This window comes from Stegodyphus dumicola, chromosome 3 (genome assembly GCF_044657685.1).
Source record: "Stegodyphus dumicola isolate Sdum_Otavi_A_Nest chromosome 3, ASM4465768v1".
In the NCBI taxonomy this organism is placed as follows: Eukaryota; Metazoa; Arthropoda; class Arachnida; order Araneae; family Eresidae; genus Stegodyphus; species Stegodyphus dumicola.
Window position 1 is genome coordinate 247,461,682 of NC_140770.1, and position 23,685 is coordinate 247,485,366.

At 34.1% G+C, this 23,685-nt stretch overlaps 1 protein-coding gene across 1 annotated transcript in view; it reads left to right on the top strand.

The window, feature by feature from the left end:
• The window catches only part of LOC118181125 (neprilysin-2-like), a 98,550-nt gene that overhangs the window by 53,039 nt on the left and 21,826 nt on the right, over nucleotides 1-23,685 (top strand). The window contains exons 10-14 of the mRNA XM_085812399.1: nucleotides 150-357; nucleotides 1,266-1,364; nucleotides 8,559-8,636; nucleotides 8,731-8,834; nucleotides 10,184-10,248. Coding sequence (XP_085668525.1) covers nucleotides 150-357; nucleotides 1,266-1,364; nucleotides 8,559-8,636; nucleotides 8,731-8,834; nucleotides 10,184-10,248 — 554 coding nt within the window. The remainder of the gene's footprint in view (nucleotides 1-149; nucleotides 358-1,265; nucleotides 1,365-8,558; nucleotides 8,637-8,730; nucleotides 8,835-10,183; nucleotides 10,249-23,685) is intronic.

The following is a 23,685-nucleotide window of genomic DNA, read 5'->3' on the forward strand; positions in this document are numbered from 1 at the left end:
TCTATTGGTACCTGTTTGCATGTTTGTTACAAGTGGCGAAATTCACAAAAATTTAACTTTTCGGCCAGTGAAGGAAGAAATATGAATAAAATAGTAAAATATCAGTAAAAAGTGTTTGAAAATTTAGCAGTTGTTTCTGTTTTTTTTAGGGTACTGGCAAACTATATGATATGGAGAGTTATTGACCAATCCATGTCTTTTATGTCGAAAAGATGGAGGTCTTTGAAATACAGCCCAAGACATTCTCTAGAAACGAAGCGTTGGGAAGTGTGTCTTTCCTTCATCCGTGATAACTTAGGAATCGCCCTCAGTTCTTATTATGTTCGTAACTACGTCCAAGAGGAAAACTACGACACTGTAAGTAATAAAACTTTTAAATCTATGACAGATTCAAATGAAAGAAATTTCGATTCTGTTCTTGGTGTTCTTATCACTAAAACTTCCAAATTAATTCATATAAAATAATGGTTCATGTTTAATAAAATGGAAATAAAAAAATCAATTTTTAACTAATTTTTAGTCCAAAGCAGCGTTAGCTTAGAAGGGCTATTAATTTCATTCTGGTATTTTGCGTCGATTCACTATAAATGTCGGTTCCCTTTTAAAATTGTTGCCACCAAATATTATCTCACTATATTATATTTAAAGAAATTAAATAATGAAGAATCTGCATAAATGTATGTATGTTTCTCGCATTGTGATAAAACAACGGTGCCTAGATCCATCAAATTTTAAATAACGTACTTTTCCTACCGAGTATGGACATCTGGAAGCCCAAATTTGGAGTTTGGAATTTGTTTTAGTATCTATTTCATATTTTGTAAACCTCCAACGAATTTTTGATTAACAAACTCAACGATTTCAAAGGGAACAGTGGCGACACTGTACAGGGAAAAACATTTTTATCTCCAGCGCGCGAGACTATGTATCTGAAAATCTAAAAACATGCTCTTTTAAATATTTTGCGATGTTGCTGTTGGATTGAAGTTTATTGTTTAAGGGTGCATAATGTGATATTTAATAAATAAAGGTAACATAAAAATGTTAAAAAACGCCCTTTCGGGAGTAGTATAAAATCTGAAACCTTTCAGATTTTTTTTTTTTTTTTTTTTTTTTTTTTTTGTGTGTGTGTGTGCGTGTGTTTTGCCTTCTTTTATAAATTTAAGAATTATGTAACATCTTAACTATATCTATCAACAGTACAAGCAAGAGATATGAAATCAAGATTGATGAATTTATGATAAACTTCTTTCTCATCCTTTTAGGTACAAGAGTATGTCGATTATATTCGAGAAAATTTCGTACGTATCCTAGAAAACACAGAATGGATGGACGATGACACTAAAGAAATTGCCAAAGCAAAGGTTTTTACTGCATTTTATTTTTACCCAAGCTTATTCAAACTAATAAATTTCAGACAATAAAATAATTTTTGCTCTGAAGATAAGCGATATTCACTTCTAAAGTGATATTCGCTCAAGCCATGGTGTAATTATACACCTTGACACAGGTGTGTAGTTTACGCCATGGTTTTTTTTTTTTTTCATCTGCAACGCAGCACAACTTCCCTTGTAATATCCGAGTGTTTCAGATCTTTGCATTAATCTGTTATGCCACTTATGTAAGCTACATTAGATTTAAACATTTGATAGATTCAGAGAATCATCGTTATTATAGTATATTTAACAGAACATTGCAGATGACGTTTAGACAGGTTTATTCCTTAGAATATATCGAATATATGCATTTTCTTCTTCATTTAACTAGATTGCAGAGTTTTTAAAAAATGTTTCGAGAAGAAACATGAAAATGAAACTATGCCCTTGTGTGAAGATTTGAACACTTGAGGATTCCATTTCTTAGTTGCGCGTGCTACTACTACTACTACTACATCAAGCGCCTCAAGGAAAAGAAGTAATTCATGATTAATTTAAATTATGAATGTCTCTCCATTAATGTTTGGCATTTAAACTTCTACTGGTAGATAAACACTACAGGTTAGAAATCCGAACATGAAGTATCCTATTTTATAAGAAAATATCATTATTCTTTATAAATTTATGCTCATGCATTTTTAAACAAATAATTAGTTTTAAACCATTAACCTATAAATTTCCATTTTAAGTCAATAAGTATATGTTAGTCAATATTCTTCCAGTATTCATATGCATTCTTTCAAATGTGGAATATTGGAAACTTAACCCTTAACAAAATACAACGCACCAAAACTGAGGAGAGAGAATTTTGCTATGCACAACTGCATAAAATTAGTATTAGCTTAAAAATATTAAAAGCTAATTTTCTTCTCGAATGTAAAACAGATTCATATTATGGAAACATACTGAGGTATAAAGAATAAAATAGAATGCCATCGATGTTGGATCTTACCCTAGTGCTAAACGTACGAGATTAATTACCAAAATAATGGATGGAATTTACACTCATGTTCAAACTGATCATTGTGTGCATGAAATCACGGATTTCTCAAAAACTGTAAATTTTAATTTTGTGAATTTCTATGGAATACTATAGTAGTTCCCAAAGATTTTAGGATAGCTACCTCATTTTAGGTATTTGATGTCGCCCTGAGGGTATAGTGGTTAGGGGAGCCTAGTGGGGTACCGAAGGGCCCGCTTCGAATCTCGGAGAAGGCATTGCATGTATCCTTTTATAGGAGGTAACGGTGGCTGCCATTAGATATCTCCATTAACAAAACGGCCACCATTTCTGGTCTTGGGAGTAGTCAACGTTGAATAGGCAAGTGTCTGCCAGTAGTTTAAAAATATAGGTGCTCGAGACATATTGCGACTCCAAATTCTCCCCCAGAAATATGTATTTTATTATTAGTCCCTTGTTGTGCAGTTTTTTCAGCAATTCTGGGACTTTCCAAAGTTTCTTGAGACCTCCAAATCGGTTTGCGACTTCTAATTTAAGTACAGAACATCATAACGCATAAATACAAAGAAAAAAAAATTAAGAGCATGAAATAAAAACAAAAAAGAAAATCTGAAAGGTTTGAGATTTTAAATTAAATCTAAAGGGGCGTATTTTTAACATTTTGTGTGATACCTTTATTTATTAAATATCACGTTTTTCGCACTTGAACCATACAATTCAGTTCAAGAGCAATATCATAAAACAGTTTTAAATGGAGCATATAATCCTTGAGTTTGTTAATCAAAAATTCGTTAACGTTTTACAAAATATGAAATCGATAATAAAACAAATTCCAAATTTTAAATTTGAGCTTCCAGATGTCCGTATTCCCAGTAGGATTACGTCATTTAAAATTCGATGGCTCTAGGTACCGTTGTTTTATCACAATGCGAGAAACATACACACATTTATGCAGATTCTTCATCATTTAATTTCTTCAAATATAATACAGAGAGGTAGTATTTGGTATAAACAGTTTGGAAAGTTAAACTAACATTCAGAACGATTCGACGCAAAATCGCAAAACGAAACCTATAGTCCCTCAGAAACAAAGCTCCTTTGGACTAATAAAAAATTGCAATAATATATTACAAGGACAGTTCAGGAAAATAAAAGTACAACTCCGAAAAAAAAATCTTACATTGATGAAATTTATATGTGTCATTTATATGTAATATTATGGCAAAGCCTCCAAGGGCTATGTGCTTAAGGGAAGGGATGCCTTCGTGGAGGACTTCCTAAGGGAAACTGGCTCGTATACACGTTACACATGAGTAAAACCACGAAAACACCCATGCAGCCAGCCCGTTCGCGGAATTCGAACATCAGACCAAACTACCAGGGTTAAGCGACTTTACCGCTCAGCCGCTGGTGGGCCTGAAATTTATATGAAATTTGATCTCCTTTGACATGTGCACACATATCACAACGTTTTTTTATGCTAGTAATAATGTTACTAATGTCAGTTTGAGGAAATAAGTTGTATTCCTCCAGCAATGCGATCTTTATAGCATTAAAACCCTAGCACAAGGATCTAAACAGATCAAGGGGAAATTCACAAATGTGGTTTCGTTAGCCATATTAAAACAAATTTTAAGAATTTTAGAACTATTATTATTATCAAACTTCACTTTATTTATATTTACATTTGCATTTTTTAATTAGATTTATCACTCTACTGATTTTGTTTCAGCAAGAGTCACAAAATCATGTTTAGTTTTTCAGCTATCGAAAGTTTTAAATTGTTGCAAAATCGTTCTTTGTTTCTTCGTGTGCTTTAAGTTTCTGTTTGAACTTAATTATATGTTTACATCCGTACAGAATTTTGGTTTCAAGTTTATCATTTGACGTATTTATCATATAGTGCATTAAAGCAGCATCATTAATTTTCTACGTAATTCTCTCACGCTTAAGAAATATTCCAATATATACACTCATGTCCATAAATTAAGGATAATTCGGAGTCACGCGGAAATCGAACTCTAAAATAAATATATCACCTGTAAAATCACTACACACATCTTCAAGAATCATATGCAAATTTCAGGAAGTAACCAGATGACACCGATGGTACGTCACAATGACAAGAGTGTAAGAGAGTGATATAAAAGGAATACAGGCAAAGAAGTAAAATTGTTCGCAGGCGCTTTATAAGCATTTCACTGCAATAACCGAATAGTTATGACAAAAAGGACGCATTTGGATGATTCTTTACGGGGTAGAATTATCGGCCGTCTGGAATGTGGGCGTAGCCTACTGGAAGTATCAGACGAACTTGGAATTGCCCAGAGTGTCATCTCAAGGCTCTGGCAACGATTCCAAGATGATGGTAATGTGAGTAGACGTCACAGCACAGGTCGCCCCAGAGTTACAACGTCGAATGAAGACCGGTAATTGGCAGTAGCTGCCAAAAGAAACAGGCGAAGCACAGCCTCAGACCTGTCTCGTCAGCTCTCTTCAGCCACTGGTACGACAATTTCAAGGCAGACCGTGTACAGACGCTTAGGGCAGATTGGTCTATATGCTCGTAGACCTGTCAAATGCGTTCCACTTACTGCAACTCACTGTCCCATGCGGTTAGCCTGGAGTAGAGAGCATGCATTGTGGACACCACTACAGTGGGATTGTGTGATGTTTTCCAACGAGTCAAGGTTTAGCTTGCAGTCTGATTCTCGCCGGACTTTCATATGGAGAGCTCCAGGTACCCGTTACCACCAAGAAAACATCATTGAACGACACCGTTACGGTGGTGCAGGAGTGCTCGTTTGGGGTGGAATTATTCTGGGTTCCAGAACTGACCTGCATGTTCAAATTGGAACTATGACAAGCCAAATCTATCGGGACATCATTCTGGAACAACATGTACGTTTGTTTCGGGGCGCCATGGGCGCACAATTTGTGTTTATGGATGACAACGGCTGTCCTCAGTGAGCAAACATCGTAAGCGAATGCCTTCAATCGGAGGATATCACCCGTATGGACTGGCCAGCATTTTCACCGGACTTGATTATAGTAGAGTACGTGTGAGACATACTTGGCCGACGAGGTGCAGCCCGTCAACCTCCTCCTACATGTCTACCGGACATTCGGAGAGCATTGCTTTTTGTGTGGTGTAATATCCCCCAAGATCAGATCGATAATTTGATACTCAGCATGCCTAAGCGTTGTACGGACTGTATTGCATCGTCTGGGAGACATGCAATGTATTAACAATCATACCAACCATGTAATACTGGTTTTTGTAAGTAGGTTTTTTTCTTTGTAATTTGCTCCAGGGAGAAAAAATGGCTAATATTTTTAATAATATCAAATAATATCAAACATATAGCATCTTTTTTTTTGCTCTTTACCTTTTGTTTAATAAATAAGCTTTACAAATAAGTCAAATTTGTTTTGCTTCTAACTCTTCTTTTGCCTGATTTTGCATTATACTTAATTTATGGACATGAGTGTATATTGGAATATTGACAGATTAAAAGTCTGTCAATTTCTTCAAATATCATGAATTCATTCAATGTCTTTTCTTTTCTGCTTCAAAGGAGAACTCATCAGATAAGGCCTGTCTCAGTCTTTACCATGAATTTTTTTTAGGTTCTGTTCGAACAATTCAGGATACTTTTCCTGCAAGGGATCTTTTATTAAAGACACAAGACAGATTTTTGTAAATCTATCAAATTTTGTAATTTAGAAGTATTCTAGAACTATTCGATCGAAAGAATATCTTCATGCGATTCTACGTTAAACATTTTGTTTCCAAAAGCGGACATCAGCCACTCCTAAGGCCAGATTTGGTGGTCTGTTTATTAAGGAAGCACCTAATAGGTGAGTCACATTTGCCTTCTATTGAAGGGACAGCAAATTACATCCATGCCTTCTCCGGGATTCGAACCTGAGTCCTTCGGTATCGCATTGAGGCTTCTCTAACCACTCACTGTCTGGCCTGCTTATACATTGAACTTCGAAATGTTACTCTTGATATCAGCATGATTAATACTGATATTCTGAAAAGCAGAATTTCGATGTAAATTATTTTTAGAAGATAAATGAGAAGGATATTTTTCATCTCATAAATATTGCACTGCTCTAAAAAATTTCGTTTTGTTTATTTATAATATATTATGATTATATATTATTATAATATGTTATGATATATTATATTATTATAATATATTTATTATAAAATTTCGTTTTGCTTTTTTGGTTCTGCGTCCTTTTTTTAATATTACTAATTGAGCAATACTGATAATAAATAATTGATTAATACTGATAATTAAGTACAGAACGATGACAAAACGTCATAGTTTATTACTTCTTAGAAATTATAGCAGCTAAATAGGGATAGTTAGCTTCTTACATCTAGTCCAAATTACTCTTTTTTCAACTTTACGTCAGGATCATCTCTCACACATCAAAATAGAGAAGTATGAGCCGCCACGGAGCGCCATGTAGCAGAGAGATGTGAGTCATGTTTTGTCAGAAGCAGACTCCACATCTGTATAGATAGACAGAGATATACAAGATGTTTTGGAAAATCGATTACAAACTTTCAGGAGGGATACAATACATCTAGACGATGGAAAATCACATAGCAATACATGGGCAGAAACGCTTTCTTGGGGCAGTATTGATGATACAAAACACAAAAAAGAAAGGACAAGAACAGTGAGAGAAAAATGTTTTATTATGCTTAGTACAGCAGGAACCAATAAATAAATATAAAAATCTGAAAGGCTTCAGATTTTACATTACGTCGAAAGGGCCGTTTTTTTTAACGTCTTGTGTGTTACATTTATTTATTAAATATCATGTCCTACGTAGTCAAACCATAAAATTCAATCCAACAGCAATATCGCAATTTAAAAATGAGCCTATCGTTAGAATTTCCGACAGAGTGTCTCGCGCGCTGGGGATTTTATAAAAGTATTTTTCCCCTTCAGTCTTGCCACTGCTAGTTTTGAAATCGTTTAGTTTGTTAATCAAAAATTCTTTGTTGTGTTTCAAAATATGAAATCGATAATGAAACTAATTTCAACTTCAAATTAAGGCATCCACATGCCCATATTCTATGGAAGATTACGTTATTCAAATTTTGATGGCTCCATTTATCTTTGTTTTATCACAAGCAAGAAACATGCATACATTCATACAGAACAGATACTTCATTATTTAATTTCTTTAAATACAGGGCGATAATATTTCGTGGAACAATTTGAAAAGTGAATTGGACATTTATAGATAAGTAACGCAAAATGCGAAAACGAAATGAATAGTTCTTCAGAGCAAATTGCCCTTTGGTCTAAAGATAGAAAAAATCGTCATTAATGAAGGTGTTCGAAATTACGATCCCGGACTGTGATGCAGGTCTCACATCTTCGTTGTATGGAAGATCTGCATCACGCATGGAAGATGCATGACTCATGGTTCCTGTATTACTGCCCGTGTCATAATTTCGAACGCCTTCTTTGATGATGATCGTCTGTTTTTGTTCTTAATTCTTAGTTTTCGCCGCACAATAGACATTATTCTCATCTTGTTCGTGTCCTTCCGTTCTTGTGTTTTGCGTTGTCACTAACGTGCCAAGAAAGCGTTTCTGACCATGCATTGCTATGTGTTTTTGCATCGTCCAGGTGTACTATATCTCTCTTGAGAGATTGTAACCCATATACAGAATTATCCTGTAAATATATTAGCGGAATCATGAGCGATAATTTTGTTAACGTACAAATATTACAGTAAAACACACAACATTTTATCCCCCCAGAGTAACTTACAAATTATGACTGAATCTTTAGGAATTAAAATGAATTTTTTGTACACTTTGTTGTCATATAAGCTTAAGGGTAAAACTTAGCAAATTATGGTAATATGAGCCACTGTTAATGGCTTTAAATTTAAACAGTTCCTTTGTCCACTTCAACATTATATCATAATTATGCATTTCTTTACACTCCTTAAATAATGTAGATATCAAATAAGTCTCTTACCATGTATCTACCAACTTGCTTAGTTTGTCCGATATTTCTAAATTTTGGATTCAGCATGTTTTAGCCTTTTAATGAATTTATAAAAGTGAAAATACGTTTCAAAATTCTAATTGCACTTCGTTTATTTACATTATTTAGGTTAAATCCATAACTTCGCACATAGGATATGCGAAAGAGCTTCTAAATGCTTCTTATATTTCTGACCTGTATAAGAACGTAAGTACTTGAATATTAGTTAACACACTGTACAAAAACTATTCCTTAAAAAATTAATGATTTTATTTTAACATGTAAGTCAATTTATTTGTAGCTGAATATTGATAACACTAGCTATTTCGATATCAGGAGGAAAATATTCAAGTGGTCAACAGATTATTCATTTTCTCTCCTTCGGAAACCCAACATGAAAGGAAGGTATGCAATATTTTAACAATTATGAATGATTAACTTTGCTTGATTAAAAATTTTTGTATTTAAACTACTTTTATACTTTTGTATCAAAATTTTACTAACATTTTGCTATAAGTTAAATTTTTAAAAGTGAAGAATTTTAAAATCTAAAACGATTTGATTTCCTTGCTATCCTAAATTTATTACTATTATTTCTTATAAAATGTTTCTTGAAAACGGTTTATTTATCTTATATGATTTGACAGTTCTAACCATCACCAATTACTATTTATCTTTATCTATTTACTGACGTAATTAATTTTCTCATAAAATGCGGTAATTCTAATTTATCTCATTTTATTAAAAAAAATATGATTATTTAAAACATATTGGTGTTGGTATGATTTATTTAATTTACTTAATTGTTAGTCCAAAGGGGTTTTGTCCCTGAAGAACTATTGTTTTCGTTTTGCGATTTTGCGTCGATTCGCTCTGAATGTCCGTTTCACGTTTCAAAGTTTTGCAACCAAATATTATCGCCCCGCATTATATTTGAAGAAATTAAATAATGAAGAATATGCATAAATGTATGCATGTTTCACGCATTGTTATAAAACAACGGTACTTAGAGCCATCAAATATTGAATGACGTAATCCTCCCACGAATATGGGCATCTGGAAGCCCAAATTTGAAATTTGTAAATTGTTTTGTTATCGATTTTGTATTTTGTAAAACTTTAACGAATTTTCGATTAACAAACTCAAGGATTTCAAAGCGAGCAATGACAACTTTGCACAGAGAAAACAATATTATCTCCAACGTGTGAGACTGTGTATCGAAAATTCGAAAGATATGCGCAGTTTAAAATTATTTTGCGAAATTGCTCTTTTATTGAATTTTATGGTTTAAGTGCGAAGAACACGATATTTAATAAATAAAAGTAACTAACAAAATATTAAAAAAACCTTGTTTACGTAGGTGGAAGGGCCAAGAGTCTGTTTAATTATCTCTGTGCAGCTTCGGCTGATTATTTAACTAAGTTTTAATTTTAGTTCTGTTTTGAGTTATAGCCAAATGTATTGGTTTGCTTTTTGTGCGGACTGTAAATCCTATCTTGACTTGAATGGAAGTGTCTTTTCACCGCTTTGTTATTGATACAGTTTGAACTTAACGAATAGTCGCCTCGCAGTTCAAGTAAAGATTTAGCCAACGAAGTAATTTAGCTAGAATCATACAATGTAATGAGGAATTTTGTGGAATACGCACTACACATAGACTGAACTGGTATTATAAATGAAATAAAAAATATTCTGAAACTATAACTGGAACTTTTCGCATATTTTATTTCACATCTGTACGCATTTTTTCCCAGGTGGAACAAGCACTCAAGGACAACAGTTATACAAGCCTTTTATGATGAAAGACAAAACAGTATAGGTAAATTATTTTAATTTCCTCTCTTCGTATCTGTATTATCTTATTTAGAATTACCAATGTCATGATCTTATAAGTAACACTTCTAGAGCATTTCGTGTTCTAATGTGTATGAAAAAAAAAATAACTATTCATATATTTTCAAGTAGAAATGTATTTATTTGTTTGAAATTTTACTAACATTATTTGAAAATATTATTTTAAGAAATGAATTTCTTTTTCAAATTTTTAATGGCATAAACTGAAAAAAAGATCATTTTGAGAGTGTTGGTTACAACACCCATACAATTACAACGACCATTCAAAGTACTTGGAGCAAATTTATTTTTAATTCTATTTTGAAGATTTGCGTTACGTAGGAAAAAAAAATAACAAATGCTTGTAATTAAAAAGCATTCTCATAGGAGTTATCAAAGTTAGATACTTACGTATTAGCGAGCCGCCCAGGCGGGATAGTTTTTATCGAATTTGACTGCCATATCGAAGGGCCCGGTTTCCGATCCCGGAGAAGGCATGGATGTTTGTAAATGCGTAGTGTTTGTGCGGCATGATGGTATAAATATACGGTGAGCCGAAAGTTCTCTCGAGACTTGGTGGTAGGAAAAGAGATGTGGGAGACCCTCGAATTCGTCCCCCCCAGAGGTATTCCCCATCAAATTTGCTGTCGGAACGGAGTAAAATCGTACTGTCTCCTGTATGGTGCTCAAGGCTCTTGCAAACGGCAGTCCCATTCTTGCACTCTTTGCCATGATGAATTCGTGGGCTTGTTCTGATGCTGCTGTTAGAGAAGTGATACAAGTAGCAACAACAACAACGTATTAGCGAAACCAATTTGGCGCAGTCTAGCGATGTTTTACAGAAAGCAGAATAAAAACGTTTACTTATAATTTCCAAAGTATATATATATATATATATATATATATACTTTCTTATAAGCGGTTTTTCTTTTATTTTCTTTCTCTCGTTTTCTTCCCCCCCCTTTATTTGTTGAAATATTGCACCGACCGCTTTGAAAATAGTTTTAAAAAATGTCATCGCTCATACTTTTAAAAAGTTCTGAAAGGTTTCAAATTTTAAATTACGTCCAAAGGGGCTTTATTAACGTTTTGTGTGTTACCTTTATCAGGTTCAATGTTCCTTCTAACCTTCTTCGGGAACATGCAAGGACCTGACTCGGAACAGAGAGCTTACTAAAGCTATGCTCACTAATTGTGGGAAGTAGACAGGATACACAAGAAGGGTATACAAAACCCTTTATTTTCTCTATTTACAATAACTTCCGTACTTCGGAATACACAGACCCGCTACTTGGGGTCTAACGTAAAATATAAAAATAGAACTAAACTCTAATTTAACTTTAAAATAATAAACGTGGAAGATTGGCCTTATATTAACAGGAAGCGTATGTAGTACAGAGAACTGTGGACACTACAATACGTTTAAAAATTTATCAAGAGGATTAAAACCTCTGGCCTGGAAGGCAAACAGCAACTGCGTAAAACTTCTAAGGTAAGCGGCCTGCTTCGACTCACTGCTTCCTCTCTCTCGCTTGGCAAAAAAGCCACAACTTAAATACTTGGCGTTCGCCAGACAAACTTTGCATAAAAACCTTAACGCTTATAATTCTGGCCGGAAGTAGAAAATAAGAAGTGATAGTAAAGATTTAAAATAAAATAAACGTTAGTAAAACTTAAGATCCTTACATACTTCCCGCCAGAGTTAATTAGTTTGAAACTGAGGTCTAAAACGACCTTGTTGAAAACTTTTAGCTCTAGAATCTAACGCGAGGCCAATCTTTTACAAATATTTTTCGCTAGAAACTAGAAATTTAAAAGAAAGAAATTTGTTTTTACAATAGCAGCTCCCAGGATACACAATTTTTTTTTCATCTGTACTTCATCCAAACAGGAGCTCTTATTCAAATCTGGTTCCTTCAAATCGTGGAAAAAATTTGGCAGTCTTATCTTCTGGTGCTGAAGAAAGTGAATGCTTAATTTTTAAAACTTCATCCCCTACTTTATAAGTTACTCCCCGTCGTTTCAAGTCGTAATATAATTTTTGTTTTCTCTGTGCTACTTCAGTATTCTTCTTTGCTTCCTTAATTAGTTTTTCTATATCACCCATTTTAAATTCTGGCGCTCTTTGTTGCACATAAAATAATTTATCTAACGGCGTTATAATCTTTCTGCCTAGAAATTACTCAGCAGGAGTTTTTCCCGTTGTATCATGTTATGCGGTCCTAAGGGCGAAAGCAAATTCATTGACATAGTTATCCCAGCTTTTATGAAAATTTTTAACATAACTACGGATAATTTTCACTATATTTCTATTGACCCGTTCCGCTATATTTGATTGCGGCCGATACGGGACCATTTTTAAATGATGTATGCCCAGTTTTTGGCACATGTCTTCAAATATATTACTTACAAATTGAGGACCATTATCCGATATAACTTTTAGGGGCGCCACGTATTTTAAAATATATTTATTTAAAATAGAATCAGTAACTCGTTTTAAGGGAACAATTTGGGTCCATTTACTAAAATGATCAACCATAACAAGGAGATAGCGACTTTTATTTAACTGACTCTTTAGGAAAGGGCCTAATAAATCGATGCCAATTATTTCATTTGGAAATTCGGATTTAATACTATTTAGAAACCCAGCCAGGCGGAAATTAATATAATTAACTGCTTGACATGTTGGGCAGGACTGGACATAGGCCCTTGTTAACTTTTGCAGTTCAGTAAAGTAGACTGCCTCGCGTACGCGTTGGATAGTTTTTCGAATACCAGCATGAGAAGCTAAAGGGCTGTCATGGAGCTCATGCAGGATATTTAATCTAAGACTAGCTGGTATAACAGGTCGAAATTCGTTGTTGGAATTCGTAGTTTTTGTATAGAATAATAGACCATCTATTAGTTCGTAATGGGCCGCCCTATTTCTTATCGCCACAATATCTTGGTGGCTAAAATTTTCAGGATCCTTCAAATACTCATAAATGCTTCCAAACTCAGGATCCTTACCCAGTTCGGTTATTACAGTTTCTCGGGAATTTATTGTACATGCTTTGAGCATTGCCACCTTTACGGTATTACCTTGTTTATCTATTTTAATTCTTGATAGGGCATCTGCTACGATATTTTCCTTTCCGGGGGTATGCTTGATTACCAGATTATATTCTTGCAGCTTGAGTGCCCATCTTATTAACCTTGGGGATAAATTTTTCCCTGAGTACAATCTAGTTACCGCCGCATGATCAGAGTACACTGTTATTGGCGCCTTTCCAAAATAGACTCGGAACTTTTGCACTGCTAACAGAACTGCAAGTGCCTCTCTCTCGGTCGCGGAATAGTTTCTTTGTGTTTGATTTAAAGTTCGGCTAAAAAATGCCACGGGCTGCTGATTTTGCGAAAGTACCGCTCCTACCGCATAATCCGAAGCATCCGCTGAAATTTCTAAATTCTCATCCTTTTCAGGAAATTTCAACACAGGGGCTTGCGTTAATGCTTGTTTTAATTTTTCGAAAGCACTATTGGTTTCGGCCGTCCACGAGAATCTTGCCTTTTTCCTTTTTAATTTTAACAATGGCTCAGCGATAGCTGCAAAATCTTTTATAAAGGACCTATAATATGAAAATGTCCTAGAAAAGAAGAGAGCTTCTTTGCCGTATTTGGAGTCGGATACTTTTGTACAGCGATTATTTTTGATTCATCTGTCTCTATTCCTTTCTGAGATATCTTGTAACCTAAATATTTTAATTCAGGGGCTGCAAATTTGCACTTTTCGACATTAACTTTTAGACCGGCCTCATTTAATAAAGAAAACACCTGTCTTAAATCCTGTACATGTTGGTCGAGATTATCACTAGTAATAATGATATCGTCTAAATAGATAAATGTGGACTTTCCAAGAATAGGTCTTAACACAATGTCCATGCATCGCTGAAATGTTGCCGGGGCCCCTGAAAGGCCAAACGGCATACGCAAAAATGCATAAGTGCCAGACTTGGTTATAAAAGCAGTCTTAGGCACGTCTTCTGGCCTAACCCCTATTTGAAAATAACCAGTCGTTAAGTCTAAAGTCGTCATAAATTTGGTTGATTTTATGTTCCTTAGAATTTCTTCAATGATCGGTAACGGATATACCGGATATTTAGTTATGGAGTTTAATTTACAGTAATCAATCGCGAAACTCCACCTTTTGGATGCATCAAAGGATAGTCATTAATTTTCTTACATAAAAAAACCGGGCTAGCATAACTACTTGAGATGGGCGTTATGATCTTTTTACGTAGCATATCGGTAATATGCCATTCTATAATTTTTTCCTTATTCTTATCATACCGGTATGGTTTTTGACGAACTGGCATTGAATCTCCGGTGTCAATACTATGGTTAGTAACCTGAGTAAATCCTGGAATATCACTAAATAACGAAGCAAATTCAATTACCACTTGTCGGATTCTTCCTTGCTCGTCATTAGGCAGGTGGTCAAGTTTTAACATTGGCGGTTCAGCCTTTTCTGCACGAACTGGTTTCATTGTCAGCTTAAGGGACGCTTCATTAAAATCCAGTGTTGCTTGTGCGTCTGAAAGAAAATCTATTCCTAAGATTATATGTGCTTGCAGATTCTTTACTATAAAAAACATCACCTTTACTTGTTCGTCCTTGATACGGATGTATAGTGGTAATTTACCTATGCACTTACATCTTTCTCCTTGCGCAGCTAACACTGTCGTATTATCCGAATTATATATGCGATATTTACGAAAATACTTCCTAAAAACATCTTCTGCCACACAGGAACACTGCGCGCCGGTATCCAGGACTGCGGTGGCTGGGATATTATTCACCAAGACTTCAATCTTCGGAAGAGTCAAATTTTTCACCATTACTGTATTTAACTTGTAGGAAGAGGGGTTTTCTTGGCCTTCGGATTTCCGCACCCTCTCGTCAGCAGAAATCCGTTTTAGTTTAAATTATTTTTCCTTTCCATGCTTTCCTTCTTTTTCCACTGGCCTTGAGACTTTTTTCCTGGATTGCTATTGAACTGTCGACGTTCGCCGGCTGTTCTTGAATGCTTGGGTTTCCTTGCCCACTGATTCGCTTTGCCTCCGTAGCCGTGTGCTTGAGTTTGCTGTAGTCTTGGCTCACCAAATTGGTTTCGCTGTTGATATTGGCGTCTTCTTTCGACGTCCGCCGTTCTTCTACTTTCAAACTGGATTGCTAGCTCAAATAACTTTTCCAGTGTAGTCGGATTTCTTAATTCAATAAAGTCTTGCACTTGGGGCAGTAACCTCGGCAAAATCACTTGAATTATTTCAGGATCCGGACGGTTTCCATACAAGAGTTTGAAGACGTGAATTTTTCTTAAAATAAATCTTGAGAGATTTTCGATTGTTTGCTGATACATACTGAAATGTTCCGTTTCTAATTTCGCACGATCCCTTACAACAGGGAAGGCTTTTAGTAGGGCAGTCTTGAAATTCTCGTAAGTATAGGTGGGACTTCCTGCTTGACCCAAGAGACTTCTGCCTATACATTTGAACCAGTTAAACGCTTGGCCCCTCAAAGCGCTGGTAGCTAAGGTAACTTTTTGAAATTCGTGCACGGGGTAGAGCATGAAGTGGTCATCCAATTTTTCCAAAAAACTGGTTACCGGTGAGTTTCCATTAAATGTTGCTTCTGGTTTCATCGAAGCGCGCATGGTCTGGACGATGTAACCAAATCCTTCCAGGGCGGCAGCTGGCATTTCTGGATTCTGAGCCGTTTCTGCAGGCAGCACAGGTTCTTCTTGAAACTCGGCCATGGTTATTCTTCTTCGTTGGGCGCCACTATCAGGTTCAATGTTCCTTCTAACCTTCTTCGGGAACATGCAAGGACCTGACTCGGAACAGAGAGCTTACTAAAGCTATGTTCACTAATTGTGGGAAGTAGACAGGATACACAAGAAGGGTATACAAAACCCTTTATTTTCTCTATTTACAATAACTTCCGTACTTCGGAATACACAGACCCGCTACTTGGGGTCTAACGTAAAATATAAAAATAGAACTAAACTCTAATTTAACTTAAAAATAATAAACGTGGAAGATTGGCCTTATATTAACAGGAAGCGTATGTAGTACAGAGAACTGTGAACACTACAATACGTTTAAAAATTTATCAAGAGGATTAAAACCTCTGGCCTGGAAGGCAAACAGCAACTGCGTAAAACTTCTAAGGTAAGCGGCCTGCTTCGACTCACTGCTTCCTCTCTCTCGCTTGGCAAAAAAGCCACAACTTAAATACTTGGCGTTCGCCAGACAAACTTTGCATAAAAACCTTAACGCTTATAATTCTGGCCGGAAGTAGAAAATAAGAAGTGATAGTAAAGATTTAAAATAAAATAAACGTTAGTAAAACTTAAGATCCTTACACCTTTATTTATTAAATATCATGTTCTACGTACTCACACCATAAAATTCAGTTTAACGGCAATATCGCAAAATAATTTTAGAATGAGGAAATATTTAGAATTTCCGATACAAAGTCTCGCGCGCTGGAGATAATTTTTTTTTCGTACTGTGTTGCCATTGCTCGCTTTGAAATCGTTTATTTTTTTTAAATAAAAATTCTTTGAAGTGTTACAAAAATATGAAATCGATAATACAACAAATTTCAAATTCAAATTAGGTCTTATACATGTCCATATTCTATGGAAGATTACGTTATTAAAATTTTGATGCCTCTAGGTACTGTTGTTTTATCACGATGCGAGAAATATACATACATTTATGCAGATTCATCATTATTTAATCTCTATAAGTATAATACAGGGCGATAATATTTGGTGGCAAAAATTTAAAAAGTGATTCGCCGTTTATAGTTTTCAACGCAAAATGCCAAAACGAAATTGATAGACCTTCAGGGTAAATTGTCCCTTTGGACTAAAAAAAAAAAGAGAGAGAGGGAGAGAAGTTATCTGCTTATTATTATTAATGAAAGGCTCACATGGACTGCCATATCAAATGCGTCATAGGCAAAACCTATGGTATGATTAACCAACTTTCTGTACTCCTAGGCAGTTACTGTGGACTATTTCTCAAAAAAATGAGAAGGCTATACCTGCGCATAACAATTTCAATTTTATACTGCGCATGCGGTGATGTTTGATAAAAACTGAAGAATTTTAGGGGAAAAGATTGCCATTGTTTTCATATTCTAAAAGCCTGAGACTAAGGTGGTTGCCCTAATGCGTAGGCGCAAAAACTAAACTATTCAGCCAAATTTTCTTTCAATGAATTTATATGATTTTTTCTGAATTTTTGAGTCAACCAAGTTTTTAAGCTGAAAGCAGAAATGTAATAGAACTGTAGTGATGCTTCGTTCAACGAATTCTTAAATGTCCTTCCTCCATGGTTTAGGCAAATTCTGCCTTGGATGTCAAGAATTTTATCGGCACAAATTACTAGTGATTTTAAATTTCTTGCAGGTGTTATAAGACACATAGCATTCAAGAAAAACATATAATTACATATATTGCAATTTAAGCTGCAAACAAATAGGCACATATAAAAAATGGCGAGCACAAACGCTCCCACCAGTTCCATAATTTAGCAAAAGTAATAAAATAAAGTTTGTACAAAATCAAATTTTTTGTTCCAATTAAAAAAAAAAGTCTGTAGTACAAAATCTTGGATTATATTTTATTAGCCAGATGTAAAAATTATTTTTTTCTAAATTTATACCAAAATAATTAAATGTTTGCTTCTTAATATTTTTATTAAAATTTGCATTTCTCTCGGATGTCAATAAAATACAATATATTTTTTTTAAAATAAAATTGTTTATAATATACGAGTATATGAAATAAGTTCCATAATTTCATTTTCTTCTTATTTCCATAGTATCAGTAAATGTAAATTTATTTTCATCTACATATATATATCACCGCGATATTTAGGTATCAATAAACAATGCCCATTCAACGAAATGTGCTATTATTTATAAATGCAGTAATATTTCATGTTGATTGCAGCACAATGAGATGCATTCCGAAACAGAAGAAGAAGAAGGACTTTTGCATTAGCTACACATAATAACCTTAAAGAAGAAGGAACGTTTGCATTAGCTACACATAATATTGTGATCGCTGAAATCATCTACCTTATTAAATTTACATTAGCTATACAGTCTAATGATTCTGAGGTCATCGGAATGTATCTCATTCGAGTAAAGTACCTCTTCCAATTGTCCAATAAAACTACTATAGCTTCATGTATTACTTCCGGTTGTTCACCTTTATCCAAAATTTAATAAATTCTTTACATTGTAGAGTCATTAGGTTATTTTCAAGCAGGAGATGTGAAAAATGTGCAATGAACTTGAACCTGTACTCTCGAATACGAGCCGAGTGTGGTACTCTTATACCACGAAGGTATGTAGGAAGTAGGGAGAAAACACTTTATAACATGAATGTAGAAAGCTTAATACGGAGAATAGAAAATGTTGGAAATTTTATATAATATGTATCGTGGATGAAAACATTGTCACACACATATACATGTAGACAGACAGACATCACTATGAAAATAGTATAAACGTGTTTCGGGAACCCTAATTCTTGCTTATTCAATGGACATTAACGAATTTTCGTACAGAAAACATTATATAAAATGGCAGGAGATAAAAACGTAAAAATTAGACAAACTGATCCGGTTGAAAGTTATTTAATCAAACTTTTATGCCTTTGAATTTCTGTTCGTGACGTACACCACGGCCTCAGATATCGGCATTTGCATGGGTGTCCAAATATTTATTGGTAGATGGCGCATATTGCATAGGAATAAAAGTACATTTTTAAAACATTTCATTCCAAAATATCTCTCTCTCTTTATTTCTCTGAAATGTATGCATCTTCGCATAAAAGATACTTCATTTAACCCACTTTTGGTTTTAATGAAACTGTAGTTTTGCATTTTTTAGCTCCTGCTAAACTACTATATATACATAGGTAAGTGAGATAATGTTTTCTATCCAAAATTTTTCTAGTGAATTTCAGTGAAAAACAACCGTTATTACGAATTCGGGTCCCCTACAACCCGTTATTACTATTTTACAATGATGTCTCTCAGTTTATGTGTATACGCGTAAAGAGGTTTTCGTCTTCCATAGCTTATATGAAATCTTTTCGTATTTAACCGTTCTGTACTCATATAAAAATTAGACAACTGGAAGTGGTATTTTACATAAGGAAAATAACAGTTTTTAATGAAAACTTGTACTAAAATATAATCCAAAAATTTCAATTTTAGTATTTAAGGCTTTATATCGATGGCAGCAATATATTAGATTTCTGCGTAAACTGAACCGCGAGTTATACATTATTTGAAGTTCCGAACAAATTTCAGTGAAAAAATATGTTATATGAAATATGAAATAATCCAAAACTTCTCAGATTCGGTATTTAAAATCTGTACCGATTGAGAATAACATGTTATATTTATTTTTTTGAATTACGCCATATGTAACAAGAATAAACTCATCGTGAAGATGAGTTCCTGTTATGAAGGAATTAAATATAGTATATTGTCCTCAGTACTCAATTTAGTGTCCGTTTCACTCTTGTGTCAAGTCACGTTTCAAATAAAAAGATGTTGCCACCAAATATTATCGCTAGGTGTTATTTTGAAAGAAAGGATATCGCAAATATGATTATTATAAGGAATAAAAAATATATGACAACATTTAACACTGTGTTGGAATTCTAAAGCTAAGCTGTTTTTATTGATTTTGTGATTGTCTTGAAATTTTATGTAAGTGCAAAAGAAAGTGATGTTTAATAAAGAAAGCCAAAAGGATAAATTAAAAAATTGAGCGTCAGAAGCTGAACACTGATATCACGAACTGAGAAACTATTGGGAAAAAGGTAGGGCAAAACTTAACACTCTATAGAGAATTCTAAAGATAGGTTTTTTTTAAACACTTTGTGATTGTTAAGGGGTCATACTTCCCTTAAACCATCAAAATTTTTGATTTTTCGAAAAAATATATATGTTATCGTCTGATTCTTTCTGCACAGTTTAAAAAAAACCCAAGCAAAAATTCATAAAATTTCATGAGTTATGAAGGAAAATGTATCAGTTGAACTAATGTAAACAAGGTTTAAAGGTCCAAGCGAAAAGCGTGAGCAGTTTCTACTCGAAGTGTTATGTGGCAAGCCTAATGATTTATTTTTTAATGATCTATTTATGGAGTAGAAATGTTATTTCTCAACTCTTCGGTAGTTTGTTTACATTCTTAACCGTTCATGCGTTTTACTTTTATTGCTGTTTTTTCCTTTCATTTCATTATATTTTAGTAGTGTTTAATATCACTCCACTTGTTATTTCCGTCACTTATGATAATTCAGTTGTGATTTTAGAACACTTTGTGGGTGAAATTAAATATAATTGTAAGTTTTTAAAGCAATTTATTATCTTACTTACTTTATTTATTATCCTGTGATGCAAAACTAATGTGATAATGCTTATAAACGTGCTTCTGGAAAGCGTTCAAAAAAGCGCCGATTTCATGAAAACCAGTTCACCAGAACTGGTAAATCGACAGTTTCAAATGAAATAAATAATGGATTTTCTATTTCTTCCCCAAACCAAGCTGTTATTTGTGAAACTACAGCTGCACATAGTTTCCCTGGAAATTCAGATGAACTAAATACAAGTGCTTCTTGTAAAAAGTTAAAAAGTAACAAACAGACATTGATTTTTCAAGTGAAAGCAATCGATTTGATGGCAACATGATTGTCGATAAAAATATTCTGTGTTCTTTTTTGGAAGAAAACACTGTGTGTAAGGTATGCCATGGTAAATTAAAATTTACTGCGAAAAGATCTTCAGGTCTATGTTCCAGAATGATCTTGACATGTCAAGGATGCAAAAATGTTGTGATGACAAGCAACACTAAACTTGTTGGGGAGAAAAGGAACATTGCAGAAATTAATCGTCGTATTATTTATGCAATGCGTTGTATTGGTAAAGGTCTTGAACCATTGAAACCATTTTGTGGAATAATGGATTTAGATCCTCCTGTGATGCAAAAAACTTATGACAGAATCTGTAACTTAATCAATAATGCAACAAAAATGACTGCAATTGAAAGCATGAAAAATGCAGCAGCAGAAGAAGTATCACTCAGTAATTCTACAGGCATAAGTGTAAGTGTTGATGGCACCTGGAAAACAAGAGGTCATACATCTCAGATTGGTGTATGTACGTTTATTGGTGCTGAAGAGTGGAAACGTTATCGACGTAGAGGTTTTAACCGCAGCATGTAAAGGATGCGAATTGTATAAGGGTCCTCGATCTGGTGAAGCCTTTGATGAGTTGCAGAAAACCCATTCTCGCACTTGCAGGAGAAATCATTTCGGTTCATCTGCCAAAATGGAAGCTGACCGAATGGTTAAAATTTTTCAGAGGTCTCAAAGTGCAAGGGGTGTGAGATACATCAATTATATTGGTGATGGTGATTCAAAAACATTTCTTTCCATAACAGAAAACAAACCATATGAAAGTGTGACTATGTCAAAACTAGAGTGTGTAGGGCACATCCAGAAGAGGATGGGCACTCGCTTACGTAAACTGAAAGCTGATTATAAGGGACGAAAGCTTTCAGATGGCAAAAGTCTACCTGGAAAAGGTCGACTTGCAGATAGTGCAATCAGTCGACTGTCATTGTATTATGGAAATGCAATTCGCCAACATGCAGATTCACTGAAAGATATACGAAATGCTATCTGGGCTTTGTATTTTCATACTAGATCTACAGACGGTGACCCATTACATAATTTTTGTCCAACTGGTGAGTCCTCATGGTGCAAGTACCAAATTGCTTCGGCGAAAGGGGTTGTGAATGATTTTTGCCATAAAGAAACCTTCCTTACCAGTGACAGTCATGGATGTGATCAAACCAATTTTTAATTCACTGTCGCATCCAGACCTCCTAAAACGCTGTCTTGGAGCTCAAAATCCAAATGAGTCACTGAACTCCTTGATTTGGCAAATATGTCCAAAGACATCTGGTAGTGGCAGAATCATATCAGAAATAGCAGTTCATGAAGCAGTTACTCTTTTTAATGATGGTAGAAAGGGTAGATTATCTACTCTGAGATACCTGAATATACACTCTGGAATTACTTGCATTACTGAACAATTCAGGAGTGACTATAAACGTGTAACTTCTTCGAAGAAACGAGTAATAGCTCGTACGATTGATGCTCGTCGCGCCAAGCGTCATGCAAAACTGCATGAAATTAAAAAGCCTCATAAAACTGAAGGAGTAACATACCTTTCAGGAGCATTTTAATGCTAATAGTGTGTGTATAATTATTATATGATGAATCTTTATTGATATGTTTTGTGCATTTTTGCTATTCAGTGTAATTTCACATCACGACATAGTGTGAATGTTGTGTAAACAGTTGAAATTTCTATCAAATACAAAATAAGTAAAGAAAACAATATCAGGTGATAAGTTTTTCATTTTATATAAAATTAAGGTGCAATAATAATGGTTATTAGGTAATATGTGGTGAAAAAAACTTTAAAGTCATTTTTCTCAAAACATGATTTTTTATCATTGCGCGCATCATAACAATTGAAAGATTCAATATATTCTAATGAAAGTTGTATCACAGATACAATATGTAATTTGCTACAACCTGAACCTAAAATTTGCAATTTCCATTTATATTTTGTTATTTTTCTGGGTTCTCAAAGAAATAAAAAGTATGCTATTTTCAGTAAAATAAAACAACTGTTTTTAAAAAATATAAAATTTATATATATTTAAAATTTTAAAGGTTCAAAATTATAATAAGACTATAATAAATATATTACAGGTGAAAATATTTTGAAAAAGCATATAATTTAAGAGTAATCTTGCTCGCAAGCTGATATTACATTTTTAGATTACATAAAGTGCCATATAGTTTTCGGCATTATTAAATAATTTTTTTTGGTATTTTATAAGCTTAGTCACATTTTCAGATAGAGTAGTATTTTAAATGTCTTCTGTAAAAAATTTATTTGTTTCCTGTTTATATATTATGAGATACAGTAGTTTGAAATGGTCCAATTTACTCGACGTTTTAGCCTTTTAAGGGAGGTATGACCCCTTAAGACACCAGTTTGTGAATATCCGAAAACGTATATGATCAGGAGAGATACTACGATCGATGCGATAATTTCAAATCAAAGCATGAGATTGGATGCGTACATGAGCACAGAGTTATCATTTTTCATCGTATGTGAGAAAAGAATAATAAAACACAAGTAGAGTTCGTAATTACGTTGAGCCATAACGTTTATAAACATATTAGGTTTTATTTATAAACGATAAGCCAATTATATGTTTTAAAAGTATTGAGTTTTACGCTTAAATTATCATTGGATACTTTACT